At 45.0% G+C, this 16,317-nt stretch overlaps 1 protein-coding gene across 1 annotated transcript in view; it reads right to left on the reverse strand.

Annotated features, from left to right (window-relative positions):
• Window positions 1-16,317, reverse strand: part of RPGRIP1 (RPGR interacting protein 1) — a 44,629-nt gene that overhangs the window by 1,882 nt on the left and 26,430 nt on the right. The window contains exons 17-25 of the mRNA XM_067469571.1: window positions 14,436-14,599; window positions 11,930-12,263; window positions 10,025-10,194; window positions 9,398-9,601; window positions 8,145-8,274; window positions 5,128-5,216; window positions 3,971-4,166; window positions 740-824; window positions 517-647 (exon numbers count right to left, since the gene is read on the reverse strand). Coding sequence (XP_067325672.1) covers window positions 517-647; window positions 740-824; window positions 3,971-4,166; window positions 5,128-5,216; window positions 8,145-8,274; window positions 9,398-9,601; window positions 10,025-10,194; window positions 11,930-12,263; window positions 14,436-14,599 — 1,503 coding nt within the window. The remainder of the gene's footprint in view (window positions 1-516; window positions 648-739; window positions 825-3,970; window positions 4,167-5,127; window positions 5,217-8,144; window positions 8,275-9,397; window positions 9,602-10,024; window positions 10,195-11,929; window positions 12,264-14,435; window positions 14,600-16,317) is intronic.

The following is a 16,317-nucleotide window of genomic DNA, read 5'->3' on the forward strand; positions in this document are numbered from 1 at the left end:
CTATATTCCAGGTGAGGTTTGACCAAAGCAGAATAGAACAGGACTATGATTTCCCGTGATCCCAACACTATACTATTGATGCAGAGCAGAATAGCACTGGCATTCTTGGCCACCGCATCACACTGTTGAGATGTTTAGCTTGTGCTCTGCTAAGGCAACAACCCAGTGATCCTTTCAAGAGGAAGAGCAATACTTAGGGTTTGTGGGTCATGGCTTGGGCTCCCCTATCCTGCCCTGCTTTAACCCACTGCATCACCGGAGTCTCCAGAGGACATAAATAGGAAGTTAAATTCCAATTTACTTCCTAAACTGGGTGGGGGAGGGCATAAATATAGCAATATTACTCACATACCTGTTAGGGGTGCATTTTTAGTAAAAAGTTGGGGTAATATTTTTCAGGGGACACCATTGCATTACAGCCTATCTCAAAACTCTCCAGCCATATCCTAAGGTATGTTGATTAGCCATTTAATTGTACTTTTTGTCCTAGGTGGGAAAAGGAACGCTGTTGCTTACCCCAAAGCTCTCTTTCCAGCACGTCGCACCCAGTGAGAAGGATCTCTCGCAAATCCAGGTATGCGAAGCCCACCTCCTCGCAGTCTCCCCCAGTTCCAGGCAATGGCTCACTCACCACGACAAACTGCAGCCTGAATTACAGCAGAAGATTCCATGAATACACAAACATGAAGACAATTTCTTGTCCCCCAGATTTTCAAGAGAAAGGTAGACAGATACTCACTGGTTACACTCAGGTTCCTCTGCCTCCAGCATAGAGAACAGCAGCTGCCTTTGGAGACTTGCAGGGCTCGGGTCCAGTCTGATCACTGCAGAGGAAAGGTACAGGCAGCATTTATATGAAAGCAATAGCGTTGCCAGTGTTTCGCCCACATCTATGGGGTTGTAAGGTCTGTTCCAGCCATGAAAGCCTTTGACAACACACTGTATTGTAATGCTTTTAATTGCGAGTCGCTTTGAGTGTCCATATGGAAAGAGAAGGTGGGATATAAACAAGCAGGGCCGTAGCCAGAAAAAAATTTCGGGGAGGGTTGACAATTTCGGGGGGGGGGTTGACAATTTTGGGGAGGGTTGAAAATTTCAGGGGGGGGGGGTTGAAACCTGCCTCCTAGCTCACTCTGAAGCAAAGACCACAGCATGGGGCAGAGCAGCTTTCAATAGCCTGCAGCTCCGCCCCTGTCAACCACCTCCACCAAGTCTGGCCTCCTTAATGAGAGCATTCAACACACACACACCCAACTTGGTTGTTTCGCTACATCGGCTATTGCTGCAAGTAACGACAGTGTGAATAAATTGTCAATATTTGCTTGAGATAGTGCTTGCAGTTCTGGAGGGACTCTTAATTTTTTGCATCTCATAGACTTAGCAGCATGGGGATTGGGTTAACCAGTTAAAATTCATGAGTAAACCAGGTTTTTTAAAAAAATCTGAAACATTTCGGGGAGGGGGGTTGAACCCCTAAAACCACCCCCTCGCTACAGGCCTGTAAACAAGCATAATAAACATAATAATACTAATAAGGAGCAAGCCATCAGAACAAATGACATAAAGGCCAGGATTGAAAAATCAGCTGATGACCCAAAATGCAGACTGTGCAAGGAAGCTGAGGAAACCATGGATCATATCCTCAGCTCTTCCAAGAAAATTGCACAGACAGACTACAAACAGGCACAACTCTGTGGCCCAAATGATTCATTGGAACTTATGTCACAAGTACCACCTGCTAGTTGTAAAGAACTGGTGGGATCATAAACCTGCAAAGGTTGTGGAAAATGAACATGCAAAAATACTGTGGGACTTTGGAATCTAAACTGAGAAAAGTTTTGGAACACAATACACCAGACATCACGATTGTGGAAAAGAAGAAGGTTTGGATTATTGATGTCGCCATACCAGGTGACAGTCGCATTGAGGAAAAACAACAGGAAAAACTCAGCCATTATCAAAATCGAACTGCAAAGGCTCTGGCATAAACCAGTCCAGGTGGTCCCAGTGGTCATTGGTGCACTGGGTGCCGTGCCAAAAGATCTCAGTCGGCATTTGGAAACAATAAACACCGACAAAATCATGATCTGTCAACTGCAAAAAACCATCTGACTTAGATCTGCGCACATCATTCGAAAATACATCACACAGTCCTAGACGCTTGGGAAGTGTTTGATTTGTGGTTTTGTGATATGAAATCCAGCATATAGATCTCGTTTGCTGTGACATACTGTGTTTTTGTGTCAGAATAATAATAATAATAATAATAATAATAATAATAATAATAAAGATCGAACTGCAAAGACTGGCACAAGCCAGTCAAGGTGGTCCCAGTGGTGATCGGCACACTGGGTGCAGCGCCTAAAGACCTTGGCCTACACTTAAACACAATCGGCGCTGGCAAAATTGCCACCTTCCAGCTGCAGAAAGTCACCTTACTGGGATCTGCATGCATTATTCGCCGATACATCACACAGTCCTAGACACTTGGGAAGTGTCTGATGTGTGATCCAGTTCAACAGGCAGCAGAGTGTCTGCTGTGGACTCATCTTGTTGTGTTTCAAACAATAATAATAAAAATATGTATTTATTTATTTATTTATCATACAAAATCTGACTGGCACAACCTGGGGATCACAACCAGATACAGTGAAGACATCTGCCCTTGCGCTGTGCTACTCTGCTGCTGAGCAGGCCCGTAGCCAGGATTTCGTTTCGGGGGGGGGGGGTTGAATTTTTTTCAGGGGGGTTCGGGGGGGCTGAGTTTCGGGGGGGGGGGCTGAGTCTGAGTGAAAGAGGGTCTAGCCTAGCAAACCTTTTGTATCATTACCCCAATACCCTCATGCATATGGGATATATTGAGTATGGTGATCAGATCATGATATGAATAAACATAACAGTTTAAATAATGCACCAGTAAGGCCTTTTCGCGAACCACCATGAGAATTTCGGGGGGGGGGGGGCTGAAGCCCCCCGAGCCCCCCCCCCCCCCCCGGCTACATGCCTGCTGCTGAGTATGCATGCCCAGTGTGGAACACATCTCACCACACTAAAACAGTGGATGTGGCTCTTAATGAGACATGCCGCATTATCACGGGGTGTCTGCACCCTACACCACTGGAGAAATTACACTGCTTAGCCGGTATTGCACCACCTGACATCCACCGGGAAGTAGCAGCCAATAGTGAAAGAACCAAGGCAGAGGCATCTCTAGCTCATCCCCTGTTTGGGTATCGGCCAGCACGTCAATGACTTAAATCTAGAAATAGTTTTCTAAGATCTACAGAGACACTTGCTGGAACACCTCAGCAAGCGAGAGTCCAAAAGTGGCAGGCTCAAACCCAGAACCTCAACCAATGGCTGATACCAAATGAGAGACTCCCCCCTGGGCACACAGAGGACTGGGCGACTTGGAAGGCGCTGAACAGACTGCTCTGGCACCACGTGATGCAGAGCCAACCTTCAGAAATGGGGCTACAAAGTGGAATCCTCGACATGCGAGTGTAGAGAAGAGCAAACCACTGACCACCTACTACAATGCAACCTGAGCCCTGCCTCATGTACAATGGAGGACCTTCTTGCGGCAACAACAGAGGCACTCCAAGTGGCCAGATACTGGTCAAAGGACATTTAATCAACTACCAAACTCACAAATTTTGTATTTTGTCTGTTTGTTTGTTTGCTTTGTTCTGTTAGAAATGTGATATAATTTGACTGGTTGTCCTGACACGATAGATAGATGGATAGATAGATAGATAGATAGATAGATAGATAGATAGATAGATAGATAGATAGATAGATAAATCTGTAGTTCCAGCAGATCAGAGGACACTGCTTTAAGGAAGGCATATTTTTGGGGACTTTGCCCTTCTGAGAGATATGATTGCTTTCGGTGTAAATGAATGTGCCTTTCTATCCGTGACAATTTTCTCTCTGGAGCGAAGACACTTAATGTAAGCCTCTTCGTCACCTTTGCTGAAATGGAAGTAGATTTCCTGATCTCCCTCCGGCTTCCGCAAAGAGAAAGGGGTCTCCGTTTCCTCCAGCGGCAACCCTGGAAAGTGATATTCCACATACAGCTGTTGGATGTGCTCATCGGCAACAGGTTCACTCTCCGGGAGAAGACTCAGAGATATGATCTCCAGCCGAATTCTGTCAGAAGGCTCCTGAAGGATAGAAGGATTATTGAGCAATGCAAGTCTCCAAGTATTTTCTCCTTTGAAATGTTTTCTCTAATTAAGACCTGTTGACTAGAAAACAGATTTACAAATGTAGAACCCATTTTCTGACGTTAGCGTGATACTATTCTAGGACACAGAGTCATGGATTGAAACCGCTGAAAAAGATATTCTACTTTAACATTAGAAAGAACTTCCTGACAATAAAGCCTGTTCAGCAGCATAATATATTGCCTAGGAAGGTAGTGTAGGCTTCTCCAATTGAGGTTTTAAATAGAGGTTGGATTGCCATCTGTCAAGAGTGCTTTGATTGTGTGCATGGCAGTGGGTTGGATTGGATAGCCCTTGGAGGTCTCTTCCAACTCTATGGTTCTGGAGTTTCATGTCCTATATTCTATGCATCGGACATGAAATGATCGTAGTGCATCAGCTTACCCTACAATGGGCAAAACTAGCTACAGTAGAGTCTTGTTTATCTGACATAAATGGGCTGGTAGAGCATCGGATAAATGAAAATGTCAGATAATGTGGAGTCTCCTACTGTTACCTATCCGACACAGTACTCGACACCTAGAATACTAACAACAGGGACTCAAGGCAGGAAGTGCCTGGATGCGGAGGAAGAGAAGCGTGGAAATCACAGGGAAGGAGGGTGGATGATTCCACTTCTGGTCCTGCCTCTTTTCCCTTTTTCTTCCCTCCTCCTCTTCCTTGTCTTGCCTATTTCACTTATTGGAGAGAGAGTTGGGCTCCTTTAATTGAAATGCTGGAGGAAAAGGAGGGCGTCAAATAAGAGCGTCGGGTAAGACGGAATGTCGGATAAGCGAAGGTCGGATAAGCGAGACTGCTGTATCTTTTCTGGGAAAAACAGAGTATCAAAACATTGTAATTTTGGCACAATTTTGTGCACAAGTGAGTATGTAGTTAAAGCAGCAGAAGTGGTACATACAAGTTGCAGAGGCTCTCGTAGGCTTGATAAGGCCATCACCACTTCGTCGCTCTCTGTCGTCGGAGCATCACTCTCCGCTTCCTCCGAAGCTGTAAGCAAGAATGGAGAAGACAGAGGTCCTTAAAACTGTGCTCACTCCTGGGTCTTGGTTTCATTGTGCTGATGATCCAGTTTTTTATTTTTAAAAAATGGTTTCTTCATATTGAGAATAGGATACACTTGTGTCTAAAGGTGTATCAGAAATATTAGAAATTAATTAGGCATTTTTAATTACAAAAATGTGAGTCAAGCACGGAAAGGATTAAATGGATGCAATGACTCAGCAAAAGGTGCAGTTCTAGATAACCAGGTGTGCCTGTAGCTTAGTAGGCTTCTGTGTTAGTCTGCCTCAGTGGGAGAAAGGTCCCAGTGTGAGGTAAGCCTCAGTATGAGAAGGCCTCATGTGTGAAGCTCCAGTGTGAAGGTTGAACTTTATTTGTGTTGTGGAAATCTTGTCCTTTTAAATAGTGTAACCATATTGTTTTTCTATCAAGAAAAGCCTCCTATGGAAGAGATAACATTGGTCTCTGTGTTTTTGTTCTTTGTTGTATGTCAGTCTGTTCAGCCTGTGATTCCGTCTGATGTTCATGCTGGGAATAGATATGATGTTCCTGATGGTGGCTCTGGATCTGTTGACAATGGAGATGAGGGTTTGCCTGGACCTGAGTTAAGCTCAGACAAGAGGCCCGAGCTATCTCAGGAAGATTCACAAGGTCACATTCCTGGGAGAGGCCCTTCACAGTCTGTCTCAGAGCAACTGTCTGAAGATGATTTGTCAGGTGCAGAAATTAATGAGAGTCAAGTTAATGAGAGTGTAGATAGACAGCAAGGCTTTTGTAAACAGAGACAGTGCTCAGGTGCAAAGAAGATCAGTTTGTTTACACCAGTGGTTCTCAACCCGTTAGTCCCCAGGTGTTTTGGCCTACAACTCCCAGAAATCCCAGCCGGTTTACTAGCTGTTAGGATTTCTGGGAGTTGAAGGCCAAAACATCTGGGGACCCACAGGCTGAGAACCACTGGTTTACAGGAAAAGAGAGATAAGAAACTTTATCTGGTGGTAAAGTCAAGAGAAGTGCGTTCCTTTCAGTTTTTGGATCTGGTAAAGCTTTATATTGATTTATATTGATTCATGGGAAGAGTTGCCTCAGTTGGGTCAACGTTGGAATTTCATGACAGTCTTTCTTTCAAGTATTCTTAGTTTCATGTACCATGTGCCAAGCTCTCAGTTTGTGTATTGGATTTTTCATTGCTGCCTTGTTTCATGGTTTTTTGTGCCAATGGATCTTATTGTCCTTTAAGCTCATGGACTATCCTTTGTTTTGGAACTGTACTGTTTTTGCTCATTTTACTGCTTTGCCTACATATATTTTTCAATAAACTGCTTGCTTATTTTACCAAGCTGGTGTGGTGTTTAATGTCAGAGGTGTTCCTGCTCTGGTGTACAACATTCTTTTTATCATATTGTTGAAGGCTTTCATAGCTGGAATCACTAGGTTCTTGTGGTTTTTTTCGGGCTATAGGGCCATGTTCTAGAGGCATTTTCTCCTGACGGTTCGCCTGCATCTATGGCAAGCATCCTCAGAGGTAGTGAGGTCTGTGGGAATTACGACAATGGGTTTATATATCTGTGGAATGACTGGGGTGGGGCAAAGAACTCTTCTCTGCTGGAGCTAGGTGTGAATGTTTCAACTGACCACCTTCATTATCATTTGAAGGCCTGGCTGAGCCTGGGAAAATCTTTTGTTGAGAGGTGTTAAGATGTGCCTGGTTGTTTCCTCTCTGCTGTTTTGCTGTTGTAATTTTAGAGTTTTTTAATACTGGTAGCCAGATTTTGTTCATTTTCATGGTCTCTTCCTTTCTGTTGAAATTGTCCACATGCTTGTGGATTTCAATGGCTTCTCTGTGTAGTCTGACATGGTGGTTGTTGGTGTGGTCCAGCATTTCTGTGTTCTCAAATAATAAGCTGTGTCCAGGCTGGTTTATCAGGTGCTCTGCTATGGCTGACTTCTCTGGTTGAAGTAGTCTGCAGTGCCTTTCATGTCCCTTGATTCGTGTTTGGGCAATGCGTTTGGTATTCTTTTTATCATTTTTGGCTACTGGTGCTGGGTCATGCTGCTGCTGCTGATAAGTTACTCTGCTGTGCATTTATGAGGAGGGCCTTTTGTTAGTAAGCCCACTCACCCAAGTAGGTATACATAAGCGCTGTAATTAATGCAGTTTAACTGCATTAATCCTGGGAGCTGCATTTTAACAAGGACTTTAGCCTTCCATGTCAAAGAGAGTCAGTGCCTCAACACTGTGACAGTGACATCTCCAGCTCATCCCCTGTTTGGGTATCAGCCAGCACGTCAACGACTTAAATCAAGAAATAGTTTCTAAGATCTACAGAGACACTCGCTGGAACACCTCAGCAAGCGAGAGTCCAAAAGTGGCAGGCTCAAACCCAGAACCTCAATCAATGGCTGATACCAAATGAGAGACTCCCCCCTGGGCACACAGAAGACTGGGCGCCTTGGAAGGCGCTAAATAGACTGCGCTCTGGCACCATGAGATGCAGAGCCAACCTCAAGAAATGGGGCCACAAAGTGGAATCCACAACATGCGAGTGAGGAGAAGAGCAAACCACTGACCACCTGCTGCAATGCAACCTGAGCACTGCTACATACACAATGGAGCACCTTCTTATAGTAACACCAGAGGCACTTCAAGTGGCCAGCTACTGGTCAAAGAACATTTAATCAACTACCAAGCTTGCAAACTTTGTGTTTTGTTTGTTTGATAAAAAATGCAATGCAACTCTTTGGCTTGCTCCTGACACAATAAATAAATAAAAATAGTGCCTCAACAAACTACAGATCCCAGAATTCCATGCATTGGGCCTTGACGGTTAAAGTAGTGTCAAATTGCATTAATTCTACAATATAGTTACAGTCCTACTCCTTGTTGATTACACCCAGTACCAGATTTCTTTGGCATACCTGCTTCCGCCTCTATGCTTGATCCAGCATCTGATCCCCGTTGACTTTCCGCCGCAGCTGCTTCTTCCACAGCCAGGATTTCCTCCCCTTCTTTTATCTCTTCTAGCAGCACATGTCCAGATACAGACCTCTGTTTGGTCAGGAATAAAAAAAATGATGGGGGAAAGGCAGCAATGTTTTGGATCCTAGCTCTCACAATAATCTCTCATTGGCCATTGGCTGGACTTCTTTTTTTAGTGAAACACAAGTTCAAAACATTTTCACGAGCAAATATTCTCTTTCCTACCTCTTCAGATCAGATCAGCAAATATACTGATCTATTTTAACATGCCCTGGCATGTAGGTTCTCTTTGGGTGCATCTACACCAGGCATGGTCAAACTTGGGCCCTCCAGATGTTTTGGACTCCAACTCCCACCATTCCTAACAGCCTCAGGCCCTTTCCTTTCCCCCCTCAGCCGCTTAAGCCTTCTCACCAGATCTTACTCTAAGCTTAGTCCCAGCTCCAAACAGCAGCCTCCATTCTCCAGAATTCACGCTGGAGCTTCACACACAAGGCCTTCTCATACTGAGGCTTACCTCACACTGTGAGGCCTTCTCACAGACAGAGACTTTTCTCCCACTGAGGCAAACTAACACAGAGGCCTACTAAGCTACAGGCATACCTGCTTATATAGAACTGTAGCTTTTACTATGTCATTGTAGTAGGCTTAAGTAGCTGAGAGGGAAAAGGAAGGGGCCTGAGGTTGTTAGGAATGGTGAGAGTTGGAGTCCAAAACACCTGGAGGGCCCAGAGCAACGTGATCTACACAGTAGAATTAATAATGTCTGACACCACTATAACTGCCATGGTTTGATGCCATGGAATTGGAGGAATTGCAGATTTACAAGGTCTTGAGCTTTCTCTGCCAGAAAGGTGCCTCACCAAACTACAACTCCCAATACTCCATAGTACTTAGACATGGCAATTGAAGTGACATCGAACTGCATTGATTCCACAGCGTAGATGCACCCAGGGTTATGTAGCTACAGGTTCATAATGTTACAAAATATAGACTGTGATATATGACCTCAGCACTCAGATCCTTTCCCCCCTTTCACAAGGTATAAGAGTAATAAACCGGTCGCTTCTGGTTGGAACACCTCAGCAAGCGAGAGTCCAAAAGTGGCAGGCTCAAACCCAGAACCTCAATCAATGATAGATTAATTTAGATGTTTCCTGTTAGCAAAATGTTGTTAATGCCGATCTCGTACCTCCTGAGCATCTTCCTCCACATGCTCCTTTGCCACGGGTCTTGTGGGCTTCACCACTGGACTCACTTGGACTTGTGGGGCCTTGTGTCCATTGGCCAGCTTGGTGTGTTTCAGGGTCCGTTTCTCAGCCTCAGGCAGGCTCAGACGTGGCTTCTTGCTCTGGCGACTGGAAGGCAAAAGGCCGGCATTGCTTTCCCTTGGCTTCTAAAAGGACATTGGAGAAAGCAGACTCAATATTTCAGAGTTTCTGAACATATATAGTAATAGTAGTAGTAGTAGTAGTAGTAATACTATTTGGACCACAATACTTAGAGAAAACCCAGTATTCTAGAGACTGTAATCCAAAAGAAGTAATTCCCCTAATGCTCTGTAGAATTAATGTGGTTTGACACTGCATTAACTACCATGGTTCAATGAGTTGGAATCATGAGAGTTCTAGTTTGTTGACTCTATTTGGCTGCCAGGAATTGTGAGAGTTGAAGTCCAAAACACCTGGATGGCCGAAGTTTGCCCATGCCTGGTGTAAATGCAGTCTAGGACGCTCTGGGACTTGTCCAAAACAAAGAAACTAAATGTCCCAGTAGGGTCCAGCAGCTAGGATGGATTCCTCAGCTAAGCTTTTATCACCTGGTTCCTCAGCCTGGCTTGTTTCTTCTCAATCTGCTGCCCCATAGGCTTCGAATCTGTGGGTCCAAGTACACCAACCTCTTCAGGAGGCACATAAAGAAGGCTCCACTCCAGGCTCAGGCGGATGGAACCATTGGGCTTGCCGGACGGGTCCAAAAGGACAAAGTCTCCTGGAGGAGGAGAAAAAGACAAAGACGGGTGAGAAAAAACACATAGTTCTCTGGTGTGATTCCAGTGGAAGTTAGCCATAATATCACACTGGAGGACCTAGAGATTCTTAACGAAGTTCAAATAGTGGGGTGTTTATTTGTGTTTTTGTGTGAGTCCAGCACTCCTAATGTGGAGAGCTGACTGTTCCATTCATTGGAGACAGCTTCAAGAAATTCAGAGAGAGTGAGATCCCAAATGCTCAGGTCCGCAGAGTCTCTATATACATCATTTTAATTTGCATGTTTCAGAGCAACTTCTCAGTCCAGTTCAAGCCAATTCAGTAACTCCAGACAAGAATGCTTGCTAACTGAATGATCTGTTAGGTTCAATGGAGCCTTTTTTTTTGTCGTGTCAGGAGCAACTTGAGAAACTGCAAGTTGCTTCTGGTGTGAGAGAATTGGCCGTCTACAAGGACGTTGCCCAGGGGATGCCCGGATGATTTGATGTTTTTATTATCCTTGTGGGAGGCTTCTCTCATGTCCCCACATGAGGAGCTGGAGCTGATAGAGGGAGCTCATCTGCCTCTCCCCGGATTGGAACCTGCGACCTGTTGGTCTTCAGTCCTGCCGGCACAGGGGTTTAACCCGCTGCGCCACCGGGGGAACTTGCAACCTGTCATTGCACCACTACCAGAAGGGACAGAGAGCTACATCTATGCTGACGATCGTGCCATCACCGCTCAAGCAGAGAGCTTTGAAACAGTCAAAAAGAAGCTCTTCAAAGCTTTAGTTGCTCCTACTGCCTATTACAAGAAAACTAGCTGATTCATAATCCATCTAAAACACAGACATGTGCTTTTCACCTTAAGAACATCTCAAGCTTTGAGGATTACCTTGGAAGGAATCCCACTGGAGCATTGCAGCACACCCAAATACCTGGGAGTTACTTTGGACTGTGTTCTGACTTACAAGAAGCACTGCTTGGATATAATGCAAAATGTGGGTGCTAGAAATAATATCACACGAAAGCTGACTGGCACAACCTGGGGATCACAACCAGACACAGTGAAGACATCTGCCCTTACGCTTTGCTACTCTGCTGCTGAATACACACGCCAAGTGTGGAACACACCTCACCATGTTAAAACAGTGGACGTGGTCCTTAATGAGACATGCCACATCATCACAGGATGCCTACACCCTACGTCACTGGAGAAATTACACTGGTATCACACCATCTGACATCTGCTGGGAAGTAGCAGCCAGTAATGAATGGACCAAGGCATGGACATCTCTGGCCCATTGGATATCAGTCAGCCTGCCAACATCTTAAATCAAGAAACAGCTTCCTAAGATTTATAGAGATACTCACAGGAACACCTCAGCAAGCAGGAGTCCAAAAGTGGCAGGCAAAAACCCAGAATCTCAATCAGTGGCTGATACCAGATGAGAGACTCCCTCCTGGGCACACAGAAGTCTGGGTGATCTGGAAGGCACTGAACAGACTGCTCTGGCAACATGTGATGCAGACCCCGTCTTAGGAATTGGGCTACAAAGTGGAGTCCACGACATGAGAGTGCGGAGGAGAGCAAACCACCGGCTACTTACTACAGTGCGATCTGAGCTCTGCCACATGCACAATGGAGGACCTCTTTACAGTGACACCAGAGGCACTCAAAGTGGCCAGCTTCTGGTCAAAGTGGGGTCCCTTCAGACATTAACAGGTACAAAGATTGCAGAGGCACCAGTCTCTCACCTGAGATACTGCGTCCATTGGCTAGTGGCAGCAGTGGGACTTGAGCTTTGCCCAGGTAGTTTCCAGGTTCCTCATCCTCATCATCAAATACATACACCCACAGGCTCTCCACAAGCAAGTAATGGTGCATCTCAGGGGTGACGCGCACTACAAAGGTTTGCAGGTCTGCAAAGTGTGGGTTGTTGCTTGCAGGGATGATGACCGTGTCGTGATCTGGGAAGGTAAAGAACTGGTACATGGCATAAGGGCTGGGCTGAGAACCAAGCCAGCGACTACGTAAGCCAGCGCATCCTTCAATCCGCACACGGACCTCATTTCGGTTTGTTCCCTGAACCTATCGGGGAAAGAGAGAATGAAGTCAGAGTCAAGGAAAATCCCAAGTGGATCCAAATTCATTGGAACCTGGCATCTATTCATTATAGTGTGTTGGGGTCAAGGATTCATTGGGACTTTTTTGTGTATCACTAGCAAGACTTCATAAAGAGAGTTACAGGAGACCACAAAGGCCATCCAGTCCGAACTTATTCTAGCATGCAGGAAATCCAATCAAAGCACTCCTGACAGGTGGCCATCCAGCCTCTGCTTAAAAACCCGCAGAGAAGGAGACTCCACCACATCCAGGAAGTTCTTCTCAATGTTTAGGTGGAAACTGTTTTCATTTATTTTGAACCCATATGACCTCTTTTCAAATATTTAAACATAGTTATCATATTCCCTCTTAAACGCCTCTTCTGCAATATCTTACACTTATCTCTTTTGAAATGCATGTTGTTACTCTTCGTAAAGTTGTGTCATCATTTGTAACAATAGTGTCATGTTTTTCCAAGGCTTGGGTTCAGGCTATCTAAGGCCCCATCTACACCGTCATATAAAAATCCAGATTATCTGCTTTGAACTGGATTATATGGCAGTGTAGACTCATATAATAAATTCAAAGCAGATAATGTAGATTATCTGCTTTGATAACACGGATTATATGGCAGTGTTGAAGGGGCCTATAAGACCAAATCTCCCTATATGAGTCTGTTAGAGCATGTAAGAAATCATTGTGTCTGTGTCTGTGTATCAACTGTAAAATAAGATGCATGAAGCTGATTGACTGAGCTTTGCCCGGGGTGATGGTTAAACCTGGGACTTTTGGATACTGTTACATTTAACAGGCTGACTGGCACAACTTGGGGATCACAACCAGACACAGTGAAGACATCTGCCCTTCATTGTCTCTGGTTGTGATCCCCAGGCTGTGTGGAACACATCTCACCACACTAAAATAGTAGATGTGGCTCTTAATGAGACATGCCGCATTATAATGGGGTGTCTGCACCCTACACTACTGGAGAAATTATACTGTTTAGCCAGTATTGCACCACCTGACATCCGCTGGGAAGTAGCAGCCAATAGTGAAAGGACCAAGGCAGTGACATCTCCTGCTCATCCCCTGTTTGGGTATCAGCCAGCACATCAACGACTTAGTTTTCTAAGATCTATAGAGACACTCGCTGGAACACCTCAGCAAGCGAGAGTCCAAAAGTGGCAGGCTCAAACCCAGAACCTCAATCAATGGCTGATACCAAATGGGGGACTCCCCCCTGGGCACACAAAAAACTGGGCGACTTTGAAGGCAATGAACAGACTATGCTCAGGCACCACGAGATGCAGAGCCAACCTTAAGAAATGGGGCTACAAAGTGGAATCCACAACATGCGAATGTGGAGAAGAGCAAACCACTGACCACCTGCTGCAATGCAACCTGAGCCCTGCCACATGCACAATGGAGGACCTTCTTGCGGCAACACCTGAGAGGCACTCCAAGTGGCCAGATACTGGTCAAAGGACATTTAATCAACTACCAAGTTTGCAAACTTTGTGTTTTGTTTGTTTGTTTAAAAAAAATGCAGTACAGCTGTTTGGTCTGCTCCTGACACGATAAATAAATAAATTTAACAGGCTTGAGCTATACAAGTGCTCACAGAGAAAGAGAGAGAAGCAGACTGAGAGAGACACTATTTGGAGTGTGCTCTTGCTTCATGAGCTGCTGAAGGAGATTATCCACATGGACAAAGAAAGACCCATTTCAATCTCTCATAAAAGGACATTATGTGAGTCGCTGCAACTGATCACATGATTGTAAATATGTTGTTCTGAACTACAAGAGTAAACTACTTGTTATTTACTGTTCATCTGCGTGGTGTATTTTCTTTCTCTGGAAGGGCAGTGTGTGGGCTTATCAAATGTGTATTACGCATGGTTTTCATTTCGTCACAGTGTGTGCCTGACTTGGACAGGAAAGGACTTTCTTCTGGCCCCACCACCATCACAGATATGCCCATTGGAGACACAGGATATAGCGTAGCAGCTTCTGAGGTGTATTCCTCTTTCTCTTGTGGGTTTTAAGCAAGAGTCTCCAGTTTTCTTTCTTTTTGTTGTGTTGTAGATGCCATGAGAAAGAGAGCACTGAATAAAGCTGTTGCTTTTCCATCTGAAGCCAATCTCCTTTGCCTCTTACCCCTTCCTTTTGCCAGTGCAATTGGACAGCGGTGGAGCGTGGCACTCCGGCAGAGACGTAACCCAAAGCTTTAGTCCGTTGGTGGTGCAGCCTCAAGGTCTCTTCTATAGGAAAACGAAGCCTCACCCAATATTCCAGAAGACCATAATCTGCACCATTGGCACCTATAGTGAATGAGTAGGGTACGAAGTTGAGAAAGCAGGGCACAGGGAAATTGTAGTGGTATGAGAAGAGGGAACAGCATAGCAAAAGGCAAAACACTCTAATTTTGCTTCACAGGGCCTTTTCAAATTATGTGGTGGCCGGTCACAGTCCCTCAAACTGTTGGAGGGCCGGATTATAATTTGAAAAAAACATGAATTAATTCCTATGAACACTGCACATATCTTCTTTGTAGTGCAAAAACACTTTAAAACAATACAATAATTAAAATGAAGAACAATGTTAACAAATATAAGCCTATTAGTATTTCAGTGGGAAGTATGGACCTGCTTTTGGCTGATGAGATAGGATTATTGTTGTTGTTGTGTGCTTTCAAGTCATTTCAGACTTAGGTTGACCCTGAACGAGGGCCGGGTAAATGACCTTGGAGGGCCATATCCAGCCCTCGGGCCATAGTTTGATGACCCCTAATCTATATCGTCTCAAAAGAGATGGGAAAGAACTACGTATTATCAGTATCATTATCATTAATATTCAGTTTCAAACTTAGTGTAGACCCATATAATGCAGTTTTTTATTGTGTCAGAAGCAACTTGAGAAACTGCAAGGCACTTGGGGTGTGAGATAATTGCCCAGGGGACGCCCAGATGTGTTACCATCCTGTGGGAGGCTTCTCTCATGTCCCTGCATGGGAAGCTGGAGCTGACAGACAGGAGCTTACCCCATTTCACAGATTTGAACCGCCAACCTTCAGGTCAGTAGTTCAGCAGGAACAAGGGTTGAACCCATTGTGCCACAGCGACTCCTATAATGCAGTTTAACTGCATTGAACCGCCTTATATGGATCTATGCTAACCATATAATACAGTTCCAAACTGCATTATATGACAGTGTAGATCCAGCCTATCATCCTAAGGAAGCTAGGGTTTTGTAGTCTGGTGAGGAACTGGAGCTCTCCAGTTGAGATATTTAAATATCCCTCCCTAAAATATAATTCTCGGAATCCATAAGGTGTCATCATCACATTTAAAATATATACTGCATATCTTATCTCCAGGGGACACATTCTTGAATGTGGAAACAGAGAACTGGATAATAGTGAATCCTAATGAAACAAATGACTTCTGCCAGAAGTTAGCATAGAGTTGCTCTGGAGGACTCTGGAAATTTTATAGATCCTCCGGGGCAACTCTAGGCTAACTTCTGATGGAAACGTATCATAGAATTCCTGGGAGGAGCTAGATATTTTAGGAGGAGACAGAGGTCCTCCTGGTCGATCGAAAACCAGATCAGGGTATTGGGTGGCGACCTGTGCTGGACGGGGTTACACTCCCCCTCAAGTCACAGGTCCGCAGTTTGGGAGTCCTCTTGGATTCATCACTTACGCTTGAGGCTCGGGCGTCGGTGGTGTCCGGGAGGGCTTTTGCACAATTGAGACTCGTGCGCCAACTGCAACCTTACCTCGTAAAGGCTGATCTGGCCAGGGTGGTCCATGCCTTGGTCACCTCTAGATTGGACTAATGTAATGCGCTCTACGTGGGGCTGCCCTTGAAAATGGCTCGGAAATTTCAGCTAGTCCAGCAGGCGGCAGCCAGGATGTTAACTGGTGCTCCTTACAGAGAGAGGTCAACCCTCCTGTTCAAGGAGCTTCATTGGCTGCCATTTATTTTCCGGTCCCAATTCAAGGTGCAGGTACTCACCTACAAAGCCCTAAATGGTT

This window comes from Anolis sagrei, chromosome 6 (assembly GCF_037176765.1).
Source record: "Anolis sagrei isolate rAnoSag1 chromosome 6, rAnoSag1.mat, whole genome shotgun sequence".
In the NCBI taxonomy this organism is placed as follows: Eukaryota; Metazoa; Chordata; class Lepidosauria; order Squamata; family Dactyloidae; genus Anolis; species Anolis sagrei.